Raw genomic sequence first — 23,001 nt, forward strand, 5'->3', positions numbered from 1 at the left:
CACATTCAAACGACACGAAATACTCTCACTTTGCTGTGTTTTTCCCATCACGTTAAAATAGATTGAACGGCTATTCAATTGTTTAAACCACCTCACGCTAAACAAAGCATGTTACTTAACATATTAGGCTATTGTAGCCTAAAATAAAGTCTCTAAAACAACCTATGTAGGCTAACGTGGCCTAGGCTGTATGCTATTATAACAAATACAGTAGGTCTAGTAGGCTAATCTACATGCCCACAACACGTCTGTGTTCCTGAAGTCCATTAACTGGGAACGAAAAATGACTCGATGCTGCTTCAGGTTGCTGACGCGCTTTCTGGCTACCAAGGAATGCAGCTCTCGCGCAGCAGACTCGTTTGCGTTTTGCGCTCGACATTAAAGTAACAAAGAAATGAAACGTGACAGTAGGCTACAGCCTACAGGCAACATGTAGGTCTACATACAGTTCTGTTTTTATTCACAGTAGGGTACAGTACTGTAATGAAAATCCCACCAGTAACCAGATAGCAGGCAAAAAAAACTAAAAATGTTTTTTAAGCCTGTCCGGTAGACCGGGAGTTTCGGATCTCTGAAGTTCGGATGAATGTTTTCCTACTGTACTCCTATTAGCACACTAGAATGTGCAGGTTGCAATAGGAACACATTGGCTTTATTATTAGAGATAATGAGGTGGCTCTTAAAAGAGCCTTTGGGGGATGTTGAAGTGATAAAGCAACTCAGACCAATTTAGGCGCGTTCTCCGCGAATGCGGCGGGCCAACTGGATGTCCTTGGGCATGATGGTTACCCTCTTGGCGTGAATGGCGCACAGGTTGGTGTCCTCGAAGAGGCCGACCAGGTATGCCTCGCTGGCCTCCTGCAGGGCCATCACAGCAGAGCTCTGGAAGCGCAAGTCGGTCTTGAAGTCTTGAGCGATTTCCCTCACCAGGCGCTGGAAGGGCAACTTGCGGATCAACAGCTCGGTTGACTTCTGGTAACGACGGATCTCTCTCAGGGCTACTGTGCCGGGCCTGTAACGATGAGGCTTCTTCACACCGCCGGTGGCGGGTGCGCTCTTACGAGCCGCCTTGGTGGCGAGCTGCTTCCTCGGGGCTTTGCCACCGGTGGATTTGCGGGCGGTCTGCTTGGTTCTGGCCATGATCTCAGCTTTCTGCTCCGCGAGTCGAAGTTTAAGTTTTCAAGAAGGTAATGTGCCTTTTTTATAACGCCCGCTGCCGTGCGCTGATTGGACAGCCTCTCTGGGCTACTTCATTGGCTGGCTATCGCCTCCTTCTCCCCATTGGCTATTAACACGGAGACTGGGATTGGATAAAGCTACAAAAGCAAAAGGGCGCCACTTTACGGAAGGTATAAAAATCCGACCGCCGTTGTCTTACACCATTGAGTTACTAAACTACTTCTGTACTGAAAATGAGCGGAAGGGGGAAAACAGGAGGCAAAGCCAGGGCCAAGGCCAAGACCCGATCATCTCGCGCCGGTCTCCAGTTCCCGGTGGGTCGTGTTCACAGACTCCTCCGTAAGGGCAACTATGCCCAGCGTGTGGGAGCCGGTGCACCGGTCTACCTGGCTGCTGTGCTCGAGTACCTGACTGCTGAAATCCTGGAGTTGGCCGGCAACGCTGCCCGCGACAACAAGAAGACTCGTATCATCCCCCGTCACCTCCAGCTGGCTGTCCGCAACGACGAGGAGCTCAACAAACTTCTCGGAGGCGTGACGATCGCCCAGGGCGGCGTGCTGCCCAACATCCAGGCAGTGCTTCTCCCCAAGAAGACCGAGAAGGCTGTCAAAGCCAAGTGAAGTCGCCACTGACGTGAATTCTCCCAATAATCCCAAAGGCTCTTTTAAGAGCCACCCACTTCATTCCTTAAAAGCGCAAAGTGTATTTCCATTGTCCTCTGGAATGCGTTTCCATCATCCTCGTGTTCTCCGTTACTTGCGACTACGTGGGCCACCTCCCGAGTTGAGGCACATTCTCCCACATGAGACTCCTGCAAGAAGGAGTCTCGCTTGAAATCTAGCTAATTCAGTCTGATTTGAAGTTGTTGCAGACATGTGTTTGGGTTGTTAGTTAAAGTTATTCCACGGACGTTGCCGGCTGCAGGTTTTACAGCATGTTATACCGTTATTGGGCATAATTGTATTACTCTCGACTTATCTTGTGATTGTTTTAATTTAAAACGTGTTTAATTGAAACGCTTCGTGTTGCCTGTGTATGAAGTGTGCTGCATGAATGACCTAGTTTGTCCTCCCTAATAATTAGACGTCCCTGTATAAATGGCTTGATCTCCTCGTAGACTTACGCAATAATGGACAGAAAAGAGCATCAGGGCTATTAACCTAGGGGAGAGCGGGGCGCATTGGAGCATGAGGCGCGTCGGACCACTGGGCTTTTAAGGTGATCAGTTGTAGCTACAAGGACATATTTTGGTGAACACACCTCTCTACGTCACGTCAACCTATCCTGAAGTCGGCGGGAGTATTTGAAAATCTTTAAACATTTTCCTGGCGATCATCTATTTTTACCCCATGTAATTAATTTTTTTTTATGCTAGTGTTTTTTGATTTATACCTTGTGTATACATGTCACAGAATCCAAACATATATCATTTTAATCACTGTTTGAGTGGCTATAAGATAGAATAATTTTCGTGTTTCATGCTACATACCACTGAGTGACAGCTAGCCAGATAGCTAGCCTCTGGTAGATGGGGCGCTTTGGACCACTGTGGTCCAACGCGCCTCACATTCAATGATCATGCATTTGTGGGACTTTAGTCAAGTTAGTGACATTGTGAGACACCCCCACTTGTTTTATTTTTGCATTTTTTAGGTACTGGGATACTGTATTTTATTCACTTGCAATTGAGATAGGCTATTCATGTGTACGGAGCCCCTCTGGGGTCACCTATGAGAAGAAAAAAAAAAAAGAGTAATCCGTGCGCACGGTTTAGTAATCCGTGCGCACGGTTTAGTAATCCGTGCGCACGGTTTAGTAAACTGTGGCCTCAGATTCATAAACTGTGCGCACGGTTTAGTAATCCGTGCGCACGGTTTAGTAATCCGTGCGCACGGTTTAGTAAACTGTGGCCTCAGATTCATAAACTGTGCGCACGGTTTAGTAAACTGTGGCCTCAGATTCATAAACTGTGCGCACGGTTTAGTAAACTGTGGCCTCAGATTCATAAACTGTGCGCACGGTTTAGTAAACTGTGGCCTCAGATTCATAAACCGTGCCCTGCCCTCATAATCACTCCGCACTTGCGTAAACTGGTCTCGCCTTCATTTCCCTGTATTCAACTGCAGCTGATAGCCTGGACCGCAATGGGTAAGCCAACTTCTTTGATAGTGATATAAGTTAGATATTAAGCTTTGTGCTTTTATAATTTCCACGTTTTACTGTGCATTGTTTGTGTTTTTCATGCAAAAACCTCAGCGTTGCCAGCCACCCGTCCGGCACGATAGCCTACATAGCTTTCATCGGCGGTGTAGTCAGTTATGGGTTGCGCTGTTCTATTGTGCTTCAGTTCTTATGTTATACCGTTATTATAGTTCTTGAATTGATTGTTTGGGTCTGCTGTAGGCGCGTGGCAGATTGCACAGGGGGCCCATATGTTTTAAATAATTTCAACATTTTAGGATTTAAAATGTAGGCCTACCCTACCCCCTCCCAAATATGTGACTGAATCGCATATGCGCATCCACTGCGCGCTCGTACCTAGTTAGGTTTGGTATCGTTTGCAAGCATACAAATAAGGCTTTGCCGTGATATCAAGCATGCAATGACTTGAAATAGCCAGCTCTTGTCAGTGCCACAATAAACACCAAGCCAAACCTTAGAAGTGTGTGCATATGTCACATGACTGCCAGCGCGATTGTCATGAAACGCAACCTAGTTTGATGCCTTGTCCATTTCGAGGTAATAGATTGGCCATCCAAACTGGGGGCGTTCATTATGAGCCGCTTGATAGTAGCCTGAGGCAGAGCCTACTAAATCCAGTATTTGCAGTGATTTGCTTTGTCTTAGTGGGAGTTTGGTGGTAGTCGGCTACACTTAAGACTACTGTAGCCTATAAAATAATGGAGTTATAAGTTATTTATGGGGGGGGGGGGGGGGGGGGGGTCATTTGGAGACCAGTTGTTTTTAATTAATTTTAAACTGTGCCCAATGGTAGAATTTGCCAATACACTGATACATGTCATGGGGAAAGACTTTGTCTTCACAAAGCCTCATGTAGTGGAAATCGGTAGTATTGTATTGCCAGGTGTCATATTCAGGAGGTAAAACACAGTTTGGGTACTTGGGTCCCTGGAGTCTCCATTCAAGGCAGAACCGCCTAGTCCTATCAATACCAAAATCTTTGTTGAGTGTACTGTATGTGCTTTGTGATATTAATATTATTATCTTCTTTGAGTATCTTCTAGTACATGTTGAGATATTGAAGAACTGATTCAATATATATATATATATATATATATATATATATATATATATATAGGGTAAGGTAATATATATGTGTACTTTATATATGTGTATTATCTTCAGGTAAAATGTATACCTGTAGTTCCTGTACTTGTGGAATAACACTTATTTAAACCCCCCCAAGTTAGATTTGATTTATTGCAGCATGAATAAGCATTGTTCATCTTCCCTCTTCTTTGTGCTTCTCTCTAGGCAATATTTGAGTGAAAAGCTGGACGAATCAACTCCCTCCACCCTAAGTTCTCATCAGCAGTCTTTTTTCATCCTCCTATGGATAAGCTGGAGTTAATACAACTATACTTTAACCTGGGCCTGAACTACAAGGACATTGTTCATATTTTGAGCACAAAACACAGGATTGTTCGCAGCTTGAAAACCCTCAAACGAATCCTGAAGAAGAATGGACTGTTTCGTCGACATTTTGACAGCTTAACAGAAATAAATAAAATAAATAAATAAATAAATGGCAAAACAAAATTAAAGTCAAAATATTTTTGTTTAATAAATTGACTAATGTGCATGTTATTTGAGAACTCTGATATACTGTTAATATCATAACATGAAAGAAACTCAGGGTAAGCTGAACCTTAGCACTGGAAATAATCAAATAAATGACAAAGAATAATGCCACGTTTTTGTTGAATAATTGACTTGTGCATGTTATTTGAGCACCCTGATATACAGTTAATCAGAACCCTGATATGCTGTTAAACATGAAACTAACCCAGGGTAAACTGAACCCTGGCAGTGGAAATAATAAAATGAATGTACAAAAAATAAAGAAAGTCCCCTTTTTTGTTGAATAATTGACTAATGTGCATGCTGTTTGAGGACCCTGATATACTGTTAATAACAAAACATGAAAGAAACTCAGGGTAAGCAGAATTACAGAAAGAGAGAGAATGAAGGTGCCATTCTGCCACAACAACACCGTTTCCTGGGGACCTCCAGAGAAGTGGTGAATTACCTACAGTAGAATAGAGAAGCATAACATGAACTACATGCAGTTGTAGATGTACATACCCAATCATGTACATTGAACTCACACACCTGACACTTACCACTAAATAATGTCCATCACCCACACGTTTGCATCAAGGACGCTGGTGAACTCTTCTGCCAATTCAAGGTATGATCCATAGTTGTTTGGGACTTCTAACACACACCCACATGTGTGGGACTGGGGGCTTCTTGTAAAGGTACTCTTTGGCTCAACAAATCGGATGTGGATTTCCTTGGCAACGTGAATTTTGGGAAAGTGGGATGCTTACTGTATGAACTTGCCGAACATGAGCCGCGGACGGGCAGGAGTAGGGAGCTCAGTTTACGTCAGGTGCGGAGTGATTATAAATCCGTGCGGAATCTGAGGCCACAGTTTACTAAACCGTGCGCACAGTTTATGAATCTGAGGCCACAGTTTACTAAACCGTGCGCACAGTTTATGAATCTGAGGCCACAGTTTACTAAACCGTGCGCACAGTTTATGAATCTGAGGCCACAGTTTACTAAACCGTGCGCACGGATTACTAAACCGTGCGCACAGTTTATGAATCTGAGGCCACAGTTTACTAAACCGTGCGCACGGATTACTAAACCGTGCGCACAGTTTATGAATCTGAGGCCACAGTTTACTAAACCGTGCGCACAGTTTATGAATCTGAGGCCACAGTTTACTAAACCGTGCGCACAGTTTATGAATCTGAGGCCACAGTTTACTAAACCGTGCGCACAGTTTATGAATCTGAGGCCACAGTTTACTAAACCGTGCGCACGGATTACTAAACCGTGCGCACAGTTTATGAATCTGAGGCCACAGTTTACTAAACCGTGCGCACGGATTACTAAACCGTGCGCACAGTTTATGAATCTGAGGCCACAGTTTACTAAACCGTGCGCACGGATTACTCTTTTTTTTTTTTCTTCTCCTAGGTGACCCCAGAGGGGCTCCGTACTTCTTCGTCTGGGGCTTTATGATTTAACTTCATAATTTAACTTATGCTTTAACTTCTTTTATCCTGTCCCCAATGTGTGTGTAGCGTTCACGTGTGTTTGTAGCAGCATGAGCTGCATGTGCGGAGTAACCAATGGCGATCAGAATGTCTCACCTTTAACCTGGCACATGACTAAACCAACCAATGAGAATAATAGTTCGAATTAGATCATTCTGAAACCAATGAATTACTCTGAATAGACAAGATAAAATACTAAATATAGGAGCAAATATCGTATAGAACATGACATTATTAGGCCTATACATAATAAATACCTAACAGTATAAATAATGCATGCAGGTAGTGAAAAAGCATGTATGTAGCACATAACATATAGTTGTCAGAAGATAATGTTATTTGCATGGGTTTTTAAGGCAATGTACTATATTGGTCCAATGCGTCCCACTACGTGGTCCAACACGCCTCACCCATGAGGCGCGTTGGAGCGTTTTCACATCCGCCACTTTTGGCAAAACTGCAAGAAACTGGTAAGTGCTGGAAACCTCGTTTTGATGTCCTTTTGTAGCCAACAGATATAGGTATACATGTATAGCAAAATTCATAATAAAACCGAAATAATTTTTAAATAAATAAGCTTAAGGCAAAAAATGGTCTGACGCGCCCCGCTCTCCCCTACTCACTCCTTTCCCTGGTTTCATGCTAACCATCAAACTACAATGATTCTGTTTGACCTGTAAAGACCAACAAATAAATAAAATAATCTTACCTACCGGTGTGCCACCACACTTTAGCTCAACTTTGTAAGTCGCTTTTGATAAGTGCCTGCTAAATGACCCAATTGCATGAGCACCAGGAGCTACACGGTCAGACACTAGTCCTGTTTAAGTTCAACCTGCTGCTAAATAGACAAATACAAGCGAAATTAGTTTGGGCACATGGCGAAAGACAGCTTATGCCTTGATCTACTGCCACTTACATTACCCTCAGAGGGCAAACAGAGAGAATGCATGGGGGTCTATGGAGGTTTTTCAAAAAGCCTTTTATAATTTGTGATTTGAATGAAGTGTGTCATGATTGAAGTAGTAAGTATGGCCAGTGGACGTACCACATAGTCATAACTGTCTCTTCTTTAAATATGAGATCGTAAGTGAAGCGGCTGTTCAAATTATAAAATGGCTGTGGCTGGAGGCAAGACGGTCGAAATTTAGCCAGAGGCAACAGCAAGGCGGCGATCGGCGCTGATTATTGACTGCGCCGTCCTGATCCTTACGAACGAGCCCACGGTCAGCGCTTGTCCCCAGCTCTCTCACTAACTCTGCTAATTTTGGGCGCCACAATGACGATGTTCATAAACTAGCCTAGTGTTGATCTGATCCAAAGCCTCAACAATTTAGTCCTAGAGTTGACATCCCAAGCCTGTGCTGTGGAAGTTCATTACAATGAAACATCAGCGTGCATAAAACGCGCACCCGCATGAATAAGGTACCCATACATGGAGATGCTTTTATGGAAAGGGGTGGGTGGCTCTTAAAAGAGCCTTTGTTATGTAGGAGGACGAAAACAGGACGTTTACTTCTTCTTGGGGGCTGCCTTCTTCGCCTTGGCAGCCCTGGGCTTGGCAGCTTTGGGCTTGACGGCCTTCTTGGGGCTCTTAGCTGGGGCTTTCTTGGGTGCCGCGGGCTTCTTAGCCTTTTTGGGGCTCTTGGCTGGGGCCTTCTTAGCCGCTACTGGCTTCTTGACTTTCTTGGGCGATTTTTTGGCGGCTGCAGGCTTCTTAGCCACAGCCTTTTTGGGATTCTTGGCCGCAGCGGGCTTCTTGGCGACTACTTTTTTGGCCTTCGGGGCGGGGGTCTTCTTAGCTGGCGTCTTTGGCTTCACCTCGGCGGCCTTGTTGATCTTGAAAGAACCGGAGGCGCCAGTTCCTTTTGTCTGTACCAAAGTGCCCTTGTTGACGAGGCTCTTGACGGCAATCTTGACGCGGGAGTTGTTCTTCTCCACGTCGTAGCCGCCGGCAGCCAGTGCCTTCTTGACCGCTGCCAGGGAGACACCGCTCCTCTCCTTGGAGGCGGAAACGGCCTTGACGATAAGTTCGCCGACGCTGGGTCCCACTTTCTTGGGCTTGGCTGCTGCCTTCTTCTTGGGTGCCTTGGCCGCTGCGGGGGCTGGGGCGACTTCTGCCATGTCTAGTTTCAATTTGCCCTCTAGTAACACACACGTTGGTTTTGCTGACTACGAGTCCTCTTGACGCTGCTCTGTGCTGTTGTGCTGCTCGTCTGTGCAAAGGGTTGGCCTTAAACGCGACATGAGAACCGTGTGGACTCAGTTCCCCAACTCTGCAGCTCCCGGTTACCAAAATGCTTCTCCTCTTGTGTTTTCTCCTGGCGAATAAAGGGCTAAAAATCAAAGTTGGAGTGGAGCAGAAGTCCTAAAGCGAATGTGACAAGGAGTAACCTATTTGCCGTTCGAAATAAAGCGGTTTGGGTAGCGGCGGCCTCGTCTGTTTAGTTGCGACTGTGTGAAAACATTGCCGTTGATCTCTCGGATGGAGCTGTGCAAACTGGGTTTCCACTGGCATTTGACTCCTAAAGTGTCTAAAAGTGCAAGCGATTATGGACACAAACCGTTGCCCAGTGAGACAAGTTGTTTGGCGAGGGACTAAAATGATTTAGGGTACACAGATGTGGTGCCGGAGTTTTTAAACAGGGTCTCTTTTGGGGTGCGTAAAGCACAGTGTTGAAACTGGGGCTGTGTTCGGAATCGCTCCCTATTCACTATATAGTGCACTATATAGGGCGTCAGCCATTTTGTTTGTAGTGTCCGAATTCTCCACGGAATTTTCGTTCCCTATATAGTCCACTATTTATTACCCACAAGTCACCTTGATTTCCAGGGTACAGTGCATGTACCCTACATTTTCTCCGGTATACCACAATGCAATGCAGTTGAGTTGTCTCGCGAAGAGGGCTGTGAACGGAGGATGGCGGCGGAAACTTTCGTGTATAAACTGAAGGAACTCTAGCTTGCGGAGCTAAATCGTAAACATGTAATGTTTGTAAACATGTTACTTGATCGTGCGCTTCATAGCTAGCTAGGTAGCGCGGCTATAGCCAACGTTACATCTTGCAATTAACAGACAGGACCAAAGTAGAAAAACCACACATGCACATGATTAGAATTTAAATTTCAACACTTTATTTGGGATTTAACATTCAAAATGAACACACAAAAGCAAATCCGATACTACCTGAGTGAGTTCATCTCAACCTGCAGCGTGAATGCTCCCTGTTAGACTTGTTTGTTTACACGAGGGCGCATCCGCCTGCATCACACGAATGACCGACGCATTTTTGTGACGTTCGGTGTAGTGTCCGAATACTCCTTAAACCATACCCTAGGTAGTTCACTACATAGTGAACCCTATATAGGGAATAGGGAGTGAGGGAACGAGGGAGCGATTCCGAACACAGCCTGGGTCTGAGCCCTGGTCCCTATAAAAGTGGTGTCTGTCCGTGTGTGTATGCTACCTTTCTCAGAGGGTGACTCTCATTTGGATTCCCTGCAGAATGACTCCCTCTGGTCTTTTTAGACTAGGCTACTACTACTACTACAGTCTACGTCCCTCGTCTGGCGCAATGTCGTCTTTTGGTTGGTATGGCTATGCAGTAAAGTGACCTGAGGCGCACCGGCTTCGTCTTACCTGGGTTGGTTTAGGAGGAGTCTCTGAGCACACCTATGTCGTAGTTCCCTTTGAGGAGCGATGAGTTGGACTCATTGTACATGGGTTGAGGGTTAGGGTTAGCCCGACTTCTGATTTCGATTGCTGCCTGGAGACCGTGCATTGTTGTTGAGGCAGTGACCTGCACGCTAGCTCCCTATGGTTTCGTCATTTAGATTGTACCACAGCTTGTTCTCATTCAATAACCTCCTTTCTTAGTAGCCTACAAATCAAACCAAATGAAATCGCCTAAAAGCACATTGGTTGCAGAGGGCAGAAAGGTGAAACATAGCCCAACAATCACAACACACTCTTTTTCTTTTTACTTAATTTGATGACCTGACTATATACATCTCTTCATCGTGTAATTGAATGTGCCATGAGAATTACACAAAGCTTAACAATTTGAAGAAGCCTAGCTTAGGCTATAGGTAGGCTCCTACTGAAGATTTAGGCTACACCTTACACTTCACACGGAAAGTGCTTATTGATGAGTGATCAATTGATCAAAACTCCTTCTGTGCTGTTCTTTACTAAACTAGCCTACCTGACGTGAATATGCGTGGTCGAGGAAAAAGTAAATGAATTTGGCATAGTTTCTGAAAATAGTAAGCTTTTTATTTCTATAGCGCTCTTCATAGCACGGATGCACAGAATGCTTTACAGTAATATATTAAAAAGCAATACAACACGAGACAAAATTAAAACGACACAGAACAGAAAAAACAGAACATTGCGAGCAGCAAGGTGTTATAGATGCCTGCCTGAACATCTGTTTCTTAAGAAGTTTTTTGAACATGAGTTCAGTGGATGACTCTCTCAGGGCCTGGGGAAGAGTATTCCAGAGTCTTGGCGCCACCGCCTCAAATGCTGTGTCACCCTGGGCACTGTTCTCGGCATTCTCAAGAGACCGGGCCTCTGCCTGGCATTGTGAGCTACTAGGCTACTGTAGCTATATCCCCAAACAGTGGTGAGCACCATGGCCCTGGTCATATTCAAACCCCTCTCTCTGCCACTCTTTTCAAACACATGCACACACAGAAACATGCTAGTGTTGAATGTGTACTTTACATGCACACGCACGCACGTACGCACATACACACACGCACACACACACTCAGGTTGCCTGGTGAAAATTTCAGCCTTTGACCCATCCTATGCTATCCTTCCTCCAAGGGCTGCCAGGAGCAATGGGCGTGTGCAGGGAACCAATCTGTCCAATTGTGTTCACCTTTTGAGAAAGCTGTCTTTTGATGTGTGTCGTGCTAGCTTGGTGACAGATGCTGCTGTAGCATCGTTGGATTAGAGCTACCGCTTGCTTACGCACACACAAAATATTCATTATTATTGTTACTATTATCATTAATAATAATAATAAATATCTGCGTTTCATTACTGTACTTGTACATCTCAGATTCATGAAGCAAGATTGCCCCTCCCACATTTTTTTTTTTTTGGGGGGGGGGGTTGACTAACTTAGTTTGTATGTATAGGCTACAAAAAAAAAAACGGCAGACGGAGGGGGGGGTCCCGGCATGTGCAATTGATTTGGGTCACAGGTGAAACGAGGGCGTCGAGCTCAACGCAGATATTAGAGGGAGCCTTGCCTAAATATTTGCATACCCCTCCATATATAGTGGGTGAATACCAACGGCTTCTTACATTTGTTCCTGTGAAGCAACGGAAGAATCGAGATGCCTGAACCTGCTGCGAAGTCCGCGCCCAAGAAGGGCTCAAAGAAAGCCGTCTCCAAGACCGCTGCCAAAGGCGGTAAGAAGCGCAGAAAGTCGAGGAAGGAGAGCTACGCTATCTACGTGTACAAAGTCCTGAAGCAGGTGCACCCCGACACTGGCATTTCCTCCAAGGCCATGGGGATCATGAATTCCTTTGTGAACGACATCTTCGAGCGCATTGCCGGAGAGTCCTCTCGCCTGGCGCACTACAACAAGCGTAGAACCATCACCTCCAGGGAGATCCAGACCGCCGTGCGCCTGCTGCTCCCCGGTGAGCTGGCCAAGCACGCCGTGTCCGAGGGCACTAAGGCAGTGACAAAGTACACCAGTTCCAAGTAAAGCGGCTGCTTTCCACGGCTCCAAACTACCCCAAAGGCTCTTTTAAGAGCCACCCACATTTTCTGTAAAATAATGCAATTCCATGGCGATTTAGATTGTTGGCTACTTTTCGTACATCTCGCAAACTGCAAATGCTGCAATTGGTCACCGAATGTGCCTTTTGTTGTCCAATCTGCGATTGTAGAATTTTCTATTTATTTTTTTTACAATGTATATGTACCTCATCTTTCCAGGGATCAATAGTTATCGAAGTAGCATATAGTCCCATCTATAGCTAGATTGATCTCATTTTTGCTATTGCACCCTTTTTCCAAACTCCCGCCTCTGGAAGACGGCGAGGCTGGATCTGCTTCAATAAATGGTACGATGTGGAGCTCATTGCCTCAAACTGAAGATCTAACCCTACCTTTCAGTTTTATGCAAGTTTAAACAATCGATTTGATGTACTGTGCACTGTCATCCTTGTAATTGCATTGTCATCCTTGTAATTGCATACTTATTCATCTAGTGTCGTTTTTTCATGTATATATTTTAAACGTAGTATTCAAGTCAAATTCAGTGTAGCCCGACTAGAAGGAAACGGAAGATTTCAGTACATAGGTCGTCTAAATAGGCTGAATAAATAGGCTGAATAGGCTGTTTAAATAGGCTATGGACAGCATACTGAATATTGCAAGGTAATTTTGATATGGATGGGCAACAAACCCAAGTCTGGGATTTTTTTTTCTGTTTTCCTACAATTAAACAATTTCAACAGTGTTGGCGAACAAGCCATTCATTCCGGTTAACCAGCTGGATTGTAGTTAATGTAGTTATATGCGAGTGTACAACGCAATGCGTATTTCGGAGCTCCTAAGATGCAAGCTCACGATTAATAAAAACAACCTTAATGAGCGTTGACTATTAATACCCGAGTTTCACTCAACATGGACCCATCGCTTTTAATTGTAGACGTGGGTGGCTCTTAAAAGAGCCGTTGGGTTGGTGGACTAAAGAAACGGTGAGACGATGCTTATCCGCCGAAGCCGTACAGGGTACGTCCTTGGCGCTTCAGAGCGTAGACGACATCCATGGCGGTGACGGTCTTTCTCTTGGCGTGCTCGGTGTAGGTAACGGCATCACGGATGACGTTCTCCAGAAAGACCTTCAGAACACCGCGGGTTTCTTCGTAGATCAGACCAGAAATACGCTTCACGCCGCCACGGCGAGCCAAACGACGGATTGCAGGCTTGGTAATGCCCTGGATGTTATCTCGAAGAACCTTGCGATGGCGTTTCGCTCCTCCCTTTCCGAGTCCTTTGCCTCCTTTTCCGCGGCCAGACATTTTTTGACGGTTTTCTTTTCAATTGTTCTACACGAAACTTTCGAGTTGACTGTTCAATTCTCGAAACGTGGCCCGTCTATTATGTCGAAAATGCGGATGTGATTGAACACAGTGAGAGCTCTTTTCTGCTGGGCGGAGCCATGGAGGTATGATGAGACGGCATTGAAAATGGCTGCCTATTCATTTCAATGAAAGTTGCTCACCGGCGCATGAAGCCATTTGACTTAGGCTAGTGGCCAAAGCTCGGTATTGCAAGTCACGTGACGGCATGCGGCCCAAGACCTATTCCCCATGATTTGTGGATTATGATAAATAGGGCTAGAAAAGGAAAACAAAATGTTTGTATTCATGGCTGAAGATGGTCTGATACGACCGAAGCGGTCCTTTTTTTGTGTGTTGTCACATTAAATCACTTTTTATTTGTATCCTGAGTGCCTCCTCTCTTTTTTGTCAGTGTGCGGGCTTTTTCTTCTATTTTTCCTTGATCAGTGCATTTGGGCCCACGCACCTGACTTAGATTTGAATCAGCCTAATTTTAAGAGCGCCAACTTTTCCTTCAGTTTGAACAGTATGCAAGCCAGCAGGTTCTCTTTTTAACATTAGTTTCAATGTTTCACCTATGGGATGCGCATGCGCGACCCTACGACGGAAGCTTTTATACAGCGTCTGTCGTGATAGGTCAGACTGGCAGTGCATGACAGGAGGCCCCACCCTCCGAGGTTATATACCTGAGTCACAGCGCCAAACGTCATTTTCGGTTTCTTCCCTGTGAAGATTTGTGTGAACCTATGTTCTATTTCGTGGAGCTCCGCCCCACAGGGCTAGCTCCTATTGGCTAGCGAAACCCAGCTAGCTACATTGACTGAAGAAAAAAAAAAAACATACACGCACCTGTGTCCAACCAAGTCCGGTGCACCACTGTATAAGCGGGCTATGCCCGCACATCTGCTCCATTTTTCAGCTCGCATTGATACTGAAAGAAGATAAGAATGTCTACTCAGCGGACCCAAGCGGAGCTGGCGGCGTCCCTAGATGACCCCCTGCCGGCGCCGATTGATCCGCCGGATCGTTTCTGTGTCTGCGGCTCCCGCTACAGCGACATGGGACACCACCTCTGCTTCCGCTATCTGGGGCCGCAGCACGCCAGAGCGGGTCTGGCTCCGTCCCCCGCCTGCGAGATCTGCGCCCTCCTGGACCCCATGGAGAGGATGCTTCGGGCGCATTTCTTCGCTCCGCCGCCGCTGGAGACTGAAGGTCTGGTCCAGCTGGTCGGCGAGGACATCGGCGCGCCCCCGCAACAACCGGCGGCCCCGATTACCTCCCTCGCGCCTACGGATGATGAGGAAGAGCTCTCCGAGGCAGACGAGGGTCAATCTGCGTCAGAAGCCACTACGGCTAGTGGCACCTCCTTCCCGGGGCAGGGTTCCTTCGATCGCGACCTGCCCCGGCTGCTGGAGAGAGCCGCGCATCACCTCGGTATCTCCGTCCCGGAGGCTGCTGCGACTACGGGGCTCCCACTGTGGAGCTCCGTCTGCTACTGGCGTCCCTGTCAGCCTGCTCCTCGTCTCCTGCCGGCTATGCCTGACCTGGAGGCGTTCGTCGAGGCTGAATGGGAGCGGCCGTTGGCCATCAGAGGTCCGCTTCGCCAGTTCAGCAGAGCTACGAGGGTAACCGGCTGGACTGACGTAGCAGCTATCGGCTCTCCTCCTCTGGAACCCGACATTGCAGCGGTCCTGGTGCCTGGTTCCTCCGCCTGGGGCTCGGCCAGGAAGCCTCTCATGCCGGACGTCAAGGACAAGACAACCCTGTCCTTGGCCGACAAAAGTTTTTCTCTGGCCGCGCAGGCCGTGGCTGCCTTCTCCTCCATTGCTATGCTGGCCATTTACATCGGCCAGCTAGCTACGGAGCAAACCCCCCCCTCTATGGATGAAGACAGGAGAGCGGAGATGGCCGAAGCCGCCGGAGCCGTTGCTCAGCTTGTGAGAATCTCCGCCTCCTGTCTGGGTGGAGTGATGGCCACGTCGGTGGTGCAGCAGCGCCACCTATGGCTCTCCCTGACTCGTCTGCGCGAGGAAAACAAGGGTGTCCTCCTCAACTCACCGGTCAGTAGGGAGGGGTTGTTTGGGGCGGCTGTGTCTAACATCCTGGAGCAGTGTCGCAGCCAGGAGCAGGACCGGCTCCTCCTCGCTCGCCACCTCGCTGCTCCGGGGGAGCGCAGTGTGCCGGCACGTCCGCGTGCTCCGGCTGATGCTGCCGCGACTGGGAGCAAGCGCCGGCGAACACACAAGGCTAAACAACCTGCCACGGGGTCCCGCCCCGCTACGGCCCATGGACCGGCTCACCCGGGCTCCTGGACTGCGCACGCGGCTCCTCCCCCGCGACATCCCCCTGCTTACCCCGCCCACGGTGCCGGGACCGGACCGACGTCTTCAAGCGCGCCCACCGCTCCGCCTTGGGTTTTTAACAGAGGGGATGTGTGCGCCCAGGCCAAGTGCTATGGCTGTACTGCCCTGTTCGGAGTTTTCTCGGGACCGACCGCTGGCGGGGTTTAGCGGCGAAAAAGATGCGCTAGACCCCCAGACGGCGTTCGTTCATTCGGGCCGAGCGTTCGAGCCTCTCCCTGTGTGTTCGACAGGTAGAGAGTTTTCACGCTCACCGGTCAGTGAGAATACTTCCATGTTTACTGCCTCGGCTAGCTATTTTCATGAGCAGCCGAGGCGTCGCTCCGTCAGTGTGTGTGATACCAACGCTCGGCCTTTAGCTAAAAGGAGCAGGCCTATGGTGTCTGATATCCACACTTCATCTCACAACGTGCACCAGTCGCCGCTGCTTTGTGTGATGTTGGCGCAAAATCACTGCCCGCCTCTCATGTCCCGTCTAGTCGGTCTGCGAAAGACGGCACCTTGACAGATCATGCAAATGAGAAGGCGGGGCTTCCCGCATTGCAACACTCCGCCGTTTTCTCTCAATGGGATGAGCAACGGCGGCTTGTTAGCAATGCGGACGGTGTCGACTCACTTCCTCTTTTTGTGAATGAAGTGCTTCTTGACAGGAATGCCATTCATCCTCGCGCTGTTCAGGGACATGGAACTCCCAATGGGGATTTTTCATCTCCCTTTCGAGGGTGGCCCGCCTTGGGCCAGGACAGCAGAGTTTCTCAGCTGTCCGGTGGCGGTCAGGGCCAAATTAAAAATAGGGCAGGTTCCTCGATCTGTTCCCGCGATCTCCGGCACAACCTCTTTCCAACCGCTTCACAGTCTGGCAGGAGAGATGTCTCCTGGACAGCTGGTTGCAGCGTGTTCTACGGGAAGGGTATCTCATTCAGTTTTGTTGCCCACCACCGCCCTTCACGGGCGTAGTGGAGAAAGTGATACCGCGTCCCGCCCAGGCTGCCGCTCTGTCAGCAGAGATTGCAGAACTGATGGCGAAGGGAGCGGTAACTGTGGTCCCGTCAGACCAGAGGGACGAGGGATTTTATTCCCGCTACTTCCTCGTGCCAAAGAAGACGGGGGCGTGAGGCCAATTTTGGACCTCCGCCTTTTCAACAAAACGGTGGCGAATCTGAAGTTTCATATGCTTACGGTGCGACAAATGCTGGAGGCATTCCTTCCCGGCGATTTTTGCACCAGCATAGACCTCAAGGACGCTTACTTCCACATACCGATAGCTCATCGGCATCGGAAGTTTTTGCGTTTCGCCTACCTGGGTGTGGCGTACGAATATACCAGACTCCCGTTTGGATATGCGCTCGCCCCCAGAACTTTCTCCAATTGTGTGGAGGCGGCGTTGAGGCCACTACGCCGGCAGGGCATCAGGATCCTGGCGTACCTGGACGACCTGCTGGTACTGGCTCCGTCGCCTTTGTTGGCTCTGATGCATACCGCCACGGTGGTGAGGCATCTCACCGACCTGGGGTTTGCAGTCAACTGGGAGAAGAGCGCTCTGTGGCCGGCCCGTCAGATTGTTTACCTAGGTATCAATCTGGACACGAGCGCCATGAGAGCACGGCTATCCGATTCAAGGAGGGAAACACTGGAGAAGAGTCTCAGCGTTTGCCGTCCTTCTCAAAAGATCGCGGTTCTGTCGATCATGCGCCTTCTGGGTCTCATGGCAGCCGCCCATGTGGTAGTGTCACTGGGCCTACTTCACATGAGGTGCGTGCAGAGATGGTTCGCGCGGCTTCGTCTGGACCCTGTGAGGCACAGACGGCGCCTCGTGCGGATGCCGGGGTCGTTGTCAGCAGACCTCGACTATTGGAGGGACCGGCGCGTGATAGCGCACGGTGTTCCAATAGGCAGGGTGTCGGCTCACATCGCTGTCTTCACAGACGCGTCTCTAAGCGGCTGGGGTGGTACATGTCTGTCCCAGGCCGTAGGTGGTTTGTGGGCCGTCGGAGAACGGCGCCACATCAACCTCCTGGAGTTGGAGACGGTGCTACTGGCATTGCGCCACTTTGTACACCTGGTACAGGGACGCGATGTGCTGGTGCGGTCAGACAACCAGACCACAGAAGCTTACATCAACCGACAAGGGGGAGTCCGCTCGCCAGCGCTTCACCGTCTGGCGGTAACGCTGTGGCGATGGTCTCATGTCAATCTCCGGTCGCTGACAGCGCGGCACATTGCCGGCCGTCTGAACGTCGGGGCGGACCTGATGTCTCGGGGCGGGCCTCACCCGGACGAGTAGAGCCTACATCCTCAGATAGTGGCTCAGCTCTGGACCCGGTTCGGCAGAGCAGGGGTGGATCTCTTTGCTTCGAGAGAGAACGCGAAGTGTCCCCTCTGGTTCTCTCTGAAACAGCAGGACCAGCCTCCGCTGGGCGTGGATGCGTTCGCGCATGCCCCCTGGCCGGGGGCGCTGCTGTATGCTTTCCCGCCGATGGGGCTGATTTTACCATTGTTGGCCAGGGTGCGGTCAGAGGGTGCATCGGTAATACTGATAGCGCCGGACCGCCACTGGGCGAGATGGTATGCAGAAGTGATGGCCATGACTACTGTAGAACCGTGGCACATCCCTCATTGGCCGAACGCTCTGTCCCAGGCGGAGGGCTCAATTTGCGCACCTCCGGTCTTGGGACGGCCGCTGGTGGCCTGGCTCTTGAACGGCGGAGATTGTGTGATAGGGGACTCTCTCCGGCCGTGATCTGTACAATTCAGAGCGCGCGCGCAGCTTCCACTGCCTTGGTTTACTCTGGCAAATGGGCTGCTTTTGCGCGTTGGTGTGAGGAAAGGGACTTCGCTCCCGAGTCATGCTCGGTCGAGGCGATTTTGGAATTCCTTCAGCACCTGATGGATCATGGTGGCGGTTTGGCAGCATCCACTATCAAGGTGTATGCGTGTGCTATTTCCGCATGCCATGAGGGGTTCGCCAAAACTACGGTTTTCGGGCATCCCCTTGTTAAACGCTTCCTGGCCGGCACGCGCCGTCTTCGCCCTGTGCGTAAGGCTGCGGCGCCGCCTTGGGATTTGCTCTTGGTTCTGGATGCGCTATGTAAAGCGCCGTTCGAACCAATGGAGCGGATGTCTCTCAAGTGGCTACCGATTAAGACCGCGCTGCTCCTTGCTCTGACGTCGGGCAAGCGGGTCAGTGATCTGAGGGCGTTGACAGTTTTTCTCATCACGGGTGATGGGAGCAAAGCTGTGTTGCGCACGGATCCATCTTTCGTTCCGAAGGTGGTCCGGGGCGCCTATAGAGCACAGGATTTGGAGCTGGGAGCCTTCTATCCTCCACCTCATGCGAACGAGGAAGAGGCCCGCCTGCATTTGTTGTGTCCTGTGCGTGCGTTGACGTGTTACGTCCAGCGCACGGCTGCGGTCCGCACCACCCCCCAGTTGTTGGTTTGCCACGGCCCAGGGAAGGTGGGTTCTCCGTTGTCGAAACAGCGTCTCTCCCATTGGATCTGTGAGGGCATCGCCCAGTCTTACGTGACTGCGGGTCGTCCTCTGCCTGGTACTGTTCGGGCACACTCCACAAGGGGTGTGGCCACGTCAGTTGCCCTGTTCAATGGTGTGTCAGTGGAGGACATCTGTGCGGCGGCGACTTGGTCGTCCCCGTCTCCTTTTGTCCGTTATTACCTTTTATCCATGTCCTCTGTCTCTGTGGCGTCATCTGTGCTAAACACAGCCGCCGGTGCGAGCCAGCGTTAGACAGGATGTTTCATGTAGGTGTTCGGCGCGAGTCGCCGGGTCTTCTGTGAAAGAGTCAGAATGGACCACGGCAGGTCTCGCCGCTACTGGAGAACCGGTTTGAGCCGCGGGGTCTTTTCCTGCTAGGAAAGCAGACATGACTCACGCGGGTCTCACCGGTTCAGCTAAGGTAGGAGCAGGCCCGTCTAGTGACGTTCCGCTCCTGTTTATGAGTGAAGCTGGGACGGGCTTGTTACGGAGTAACCGCTTTGGTCCAGCTCTCGCCCCACGTACCTCTCCTTGCACTCGGCTGTGATAGACTGAGTGTGGCGGGGTGGGGCAAGTGCTTGGGTCGGATCAACTGTTAGTATGGTCTCGCCTTGGAGCCCTGGCTTGTGTCCTGACTGGTTTTTCCCTTACTGGGGCCAGCAAGAGTGTATGGTGCGGTCGTGTAGCTCCGCTTATGCCAATAGGAGCTAGCCCTGTGGGGCGGAGCTCCACGAAATAGAACGATGGTTTCGTATTGTAACCCTAGTTCTATGAGTGGAGCGGAGCCCCACAGGGAACAGACTTGCTGACCCCGCAGTCTGCTCGCTGAAAATTTCGGTTAGGAGCAGATGTGCGGGCGTAGCCCGCTTATACAGTGGTGCACCGGACCTGGTTGGACACAGGTGCGTGTATGTTTTTTTCTTCAGTCAATGTAGCTAGCTGGGTTTCGCTAGCCAATAGGAGCTAGCCCTGTGGGGCTCCGCTCCACTCATAGAACTAGGGTTACAATACGTAACCATCGCTCTTATCCTTTATTTGACTCCACGGGCGCAGTTTGAAACGTGTGAGGGGAGGGGGGGCTGAGGTAGGAGGTTCTATCTCGTGACTCTTGAGGCTCCACCCAGCAGAGAAGAGCGCAAACTGTGTTCAATCACATCCGCAGTTTCGACATAATAGACATGCTACACGTCGTGAATTTATCACTCAGCTCGACGGTTTCGTAGAAAACAGTCTTAAAGAAACGTGTGAAAATGTCTGGTCGGGGAAAAGGAGGCAAAGGACTCGGTAAAGGAGGCGCCAAACGCCATCGCAAGGTTCTTCGTGATAACATCCAGGGCATCACCAAGCCTGCGATCCGTCGTCTGGCTCGTCGTGGCGGCGTGAAGCGTATTTCTGGCCTGATCTACGAAGAAACCCGCGGTGTGCTGAAGGTATTCCTGGAGAACGTCATCCGTGATGCCGTGACCTACACCGAGCACGCCAAGAGAAAGACCGTCACCGCCATGGATGTGGTCTACGCTCTGAAGCGCCAGGGACGCACCCTGTACGGCTTCGGCGGATAAGCTTTTTCTCCTCACTTCTGTAGTCCACCAACCCAACGGCTCTTCTAAGAGCCACCCACATCTACAATTAAAAGCTATGTCTCCATATCGTATGAAGCTCAGAAATTGCTGAAAGTGATAAGCTACAGCATATCCTGCATTGATGATAACATTCATATTAATCATCTATGGGCTATGTTATAGCCATCAGCCCACTACTCAACAGAATAAAGAATGATAAAAGAATCAGAGGAGTTAAACCGCATAGGACAAGAGAGAGGGTGGCTGCCTATGCCGACGACGTGACTGTTTATAAAAAATCAGAAGGAACTCGACATAGTGAGAGAACACTTTCATGAGTATGAGCAGGCTTCAGGAGCCAAGTTAAATGATAGCAAAACTGAGTGCATCTGGATAGGAGAGGAAAAGAAAAAACCTAACCTGCTCATAGATGTAAAAGAAGAAATGAAAATATTAGGAATTTTATTCAGCAATAAGGATGTCATACACAAAAATTGGCAGAGAAAAGAAAAAGAAATAGAAGAAGAGACTAACAAGTGGAGATTCAGGACAAGTACATACAACTCAAAAATACAGATTGTAAAGACTTTTATTATATCAAAACTACTTTTTTTTAGCCAACATACTCCCACCACCTGCAACCACAATGCAAAAGATTAATAAAATGTGTGTTCGTTTTATATGGGGAAGCAACAGGGAAGTGGCAAAGAGAGCCCTGATGTATAAGAGCACGGCACATGGTGGGCTCGGTGCTGTTGATGTTGGCCTGAAGCTGAACATAGCTTATTGTAGGAACATAGCAAAAGGAATACAAAATAAAGCAACATGGATAGGGGAAAGAGACCAGTGGAAACGAACAAGACGTAAACCAACCGTACCTGGCCACAAGGTGTCATATGCAGTCTTCGTAGACAAGTACGCCGGTCTAAATATTGATTGGTGCTCTCAAACTAGCAAAAGCATATATCAACAGATAAGTGACCACCTCTATGGGGGGATGGTATTGTATAAAGATTTAAAAGAAGACCAAAGTAAACAATTAATCAAATATTTAAACTGTGATGATATATCTGGAGTCATGCGTGACACTATGTGGCTGACGGTAAACGGCAAACTACCCGTCAGAGAGGTGCTGAACTACCTCCCCTCAGTCAGGACAGTGGAGTGCCCAATGCCAACCTGTAAAGAAATAGAAACAATAGAACACCTTATAATAGAATGTGATAGAGCCAAATATGTATGAGAAAAAATGTATGATATAGGAGTCAAAGTGCCTTGTGAGTGGAAAATGGTGTATGCCAATTTTGACAGCACCGACAACCATAAACTGTTTTATATATGTATCTGTATCACTGTTTTTAAACTATGGAAAACCCGGTGCAAAATGTCTATTGATGGCACCTTCATTGGCTCATGTATGGTTTTCAAACAGATCAAAACCGAACTCAAAAGGAGAAGGACCATTGATCTAAACAGGACACACCTGAGACTTAACTGGGCCACAATTGATCTGACCTGACACGAATTGTTTATTGTTTTGTAATATTATTTTGAATTGTAGGCCTGTTATTTCAACTGGCTATTGCACAATGGCACTTTGAAATTTTTAATCTGATTATTGTTGTTAAACTGTCAAGTATTGTGATTTTGTAATGTACTGAAATTACCAATAAAGCTCTTAAAAACGTCATATTAATCATCGTAGGTTGTCTTTTGGTTGTAGGCCATCTATGCTTGTATAGATACTAGCTTACCATGGTCATTTGCATGTAAATATACTATACATGCTGTATGAATGTACAGTGTATATATTCCTTGTTCCAGCTTTTATTAGACTGCAAATTATCTGCATGTTAATTCTTATTGGCGATGCATATTCTGTATCTGGGTCAGTGACAAATAAGGGTGGCAAAGATGGAAAAAAAAAATGGGGGAAATATTGTTTTAAAAGCATGCATCAGGTGTGTTAATATGTGGATTTTGTATTTGTTGGTTTTGTC

The 23,001-nt window shown here is 48.5% G+C and overlaps 7 protein-coding genes across 7 annotated transcripts in view; 4 read left to right on the forward strand and 3 right to left on the reverse strand.

Moving 5' to 3' along the window:
- LOC311321918 (histone H3.2) overlaps window positions 1-23,001 on the forward strand; it is a gene marked incomplete at its 3' end in the record, with an annotated part of 169,182 nt that overhangs the window by 4,997 nt on the left and 141,184 nt on the right. The gene's annotated exons all lie outside the window — the stretch shown is intronic.
- Window positions 730-1,140, reverse strand: LOC311321500 (histone H3.2; the record flags this gene model as incomplete). The annotated part of the gene is made up of 1 exon (XM_084453490.1): window positions 730-1,140. One exon carries the CDS (start codon window positions 1,138-1,140, stop codon window positions 730-732), a length of 411 nt encoding a protein of 136 aa, XP_084309616.1.
- LOC311321761 (histone H2A-like) lies at window positions 1,413-1,799 on the forward strand (the record flags this gene model as incomplete). Its single annotated transcript, XM_084453769.1, has 1 exon — window positions 1,413-1,799. The coding sequence occupies one exon, from the start codon at window positions 1,413-1,415 to the stop codon at window positions 1,797-1,799; it is 387 nt and encodes a 128-aa protein (XP_084309895.1).
- Window positions 8,004-23,001, reverse strand: part of LOC311321785 (histone H1-like) — a gene marked incomplete at both ends in the record, with an annotated part of 42,752 nt that continues 27,754 nt past the window's right edge. The window contains one exon of the mRNA XM_084453799.1: window positions 8,004-8,204. Coding sequence (XP_084309925.1) covers window positions 8,004-8,204 — 201 coding nt within the window. The remainder of the gene's footprint in view (window positions 8,205-23,001) is intronic.
- On the forward strand, window positions 11,844-12,221 carry LOC311321872 (histone H2B-like; the record flags this gene model as incomplete). The annotated part of the gene is made up of 1 exon (XM_084453887.1): window positions 11,844-12,221. One exon carries the CDS (start codon window positions 11,844-11,846, stop codon window positions 12,219-12,221), a length of 378 nt encoding a protein of 125 aa, XP_084310013.1.
- On the reverse strand, window positions 13,234-13,545 carry LOC311321901 (histone H4; the record flags this gene model as incomplete). Its single annotated transcript, XM_084453915.1, has 1 exon — window positions 13,234-13,545. The coding sequence occupies one exon, from the start codon at window positions 13,543-13,545 to the stop codon at window positions 13,234-13,236; it is 312 nt and encodes a 103-aa protein (XP_084310041.1).
- On the forward strand, window positions 20,690-21,001 carry LOC311321895 (histone H4; the record flags this gene model as incomplete). The annotated part of the gene is made up of 1 exon (XM_084453909.1): window positions 20,690-21,001. One exon carries the CDS (start codon window positions 20,690-20,692, stop codon window positions 20,999-21,001), a length of 312 nt encoding a protein of 103 aa, XP_084310035.1.

This window comes from Borostomias antarcticus, assembly GCF_949987555.1.
Source record: "Borostomias antarcticus genome assembly, chromosome: 19".
Classification (NCBI taxonomy): domain Eukaryota; kingdom Metazoa; phylum Chordata; class Actinopteri; order Stomiiformes; family Stomiidae; genus Borostomias; species Borostomias antarcticus.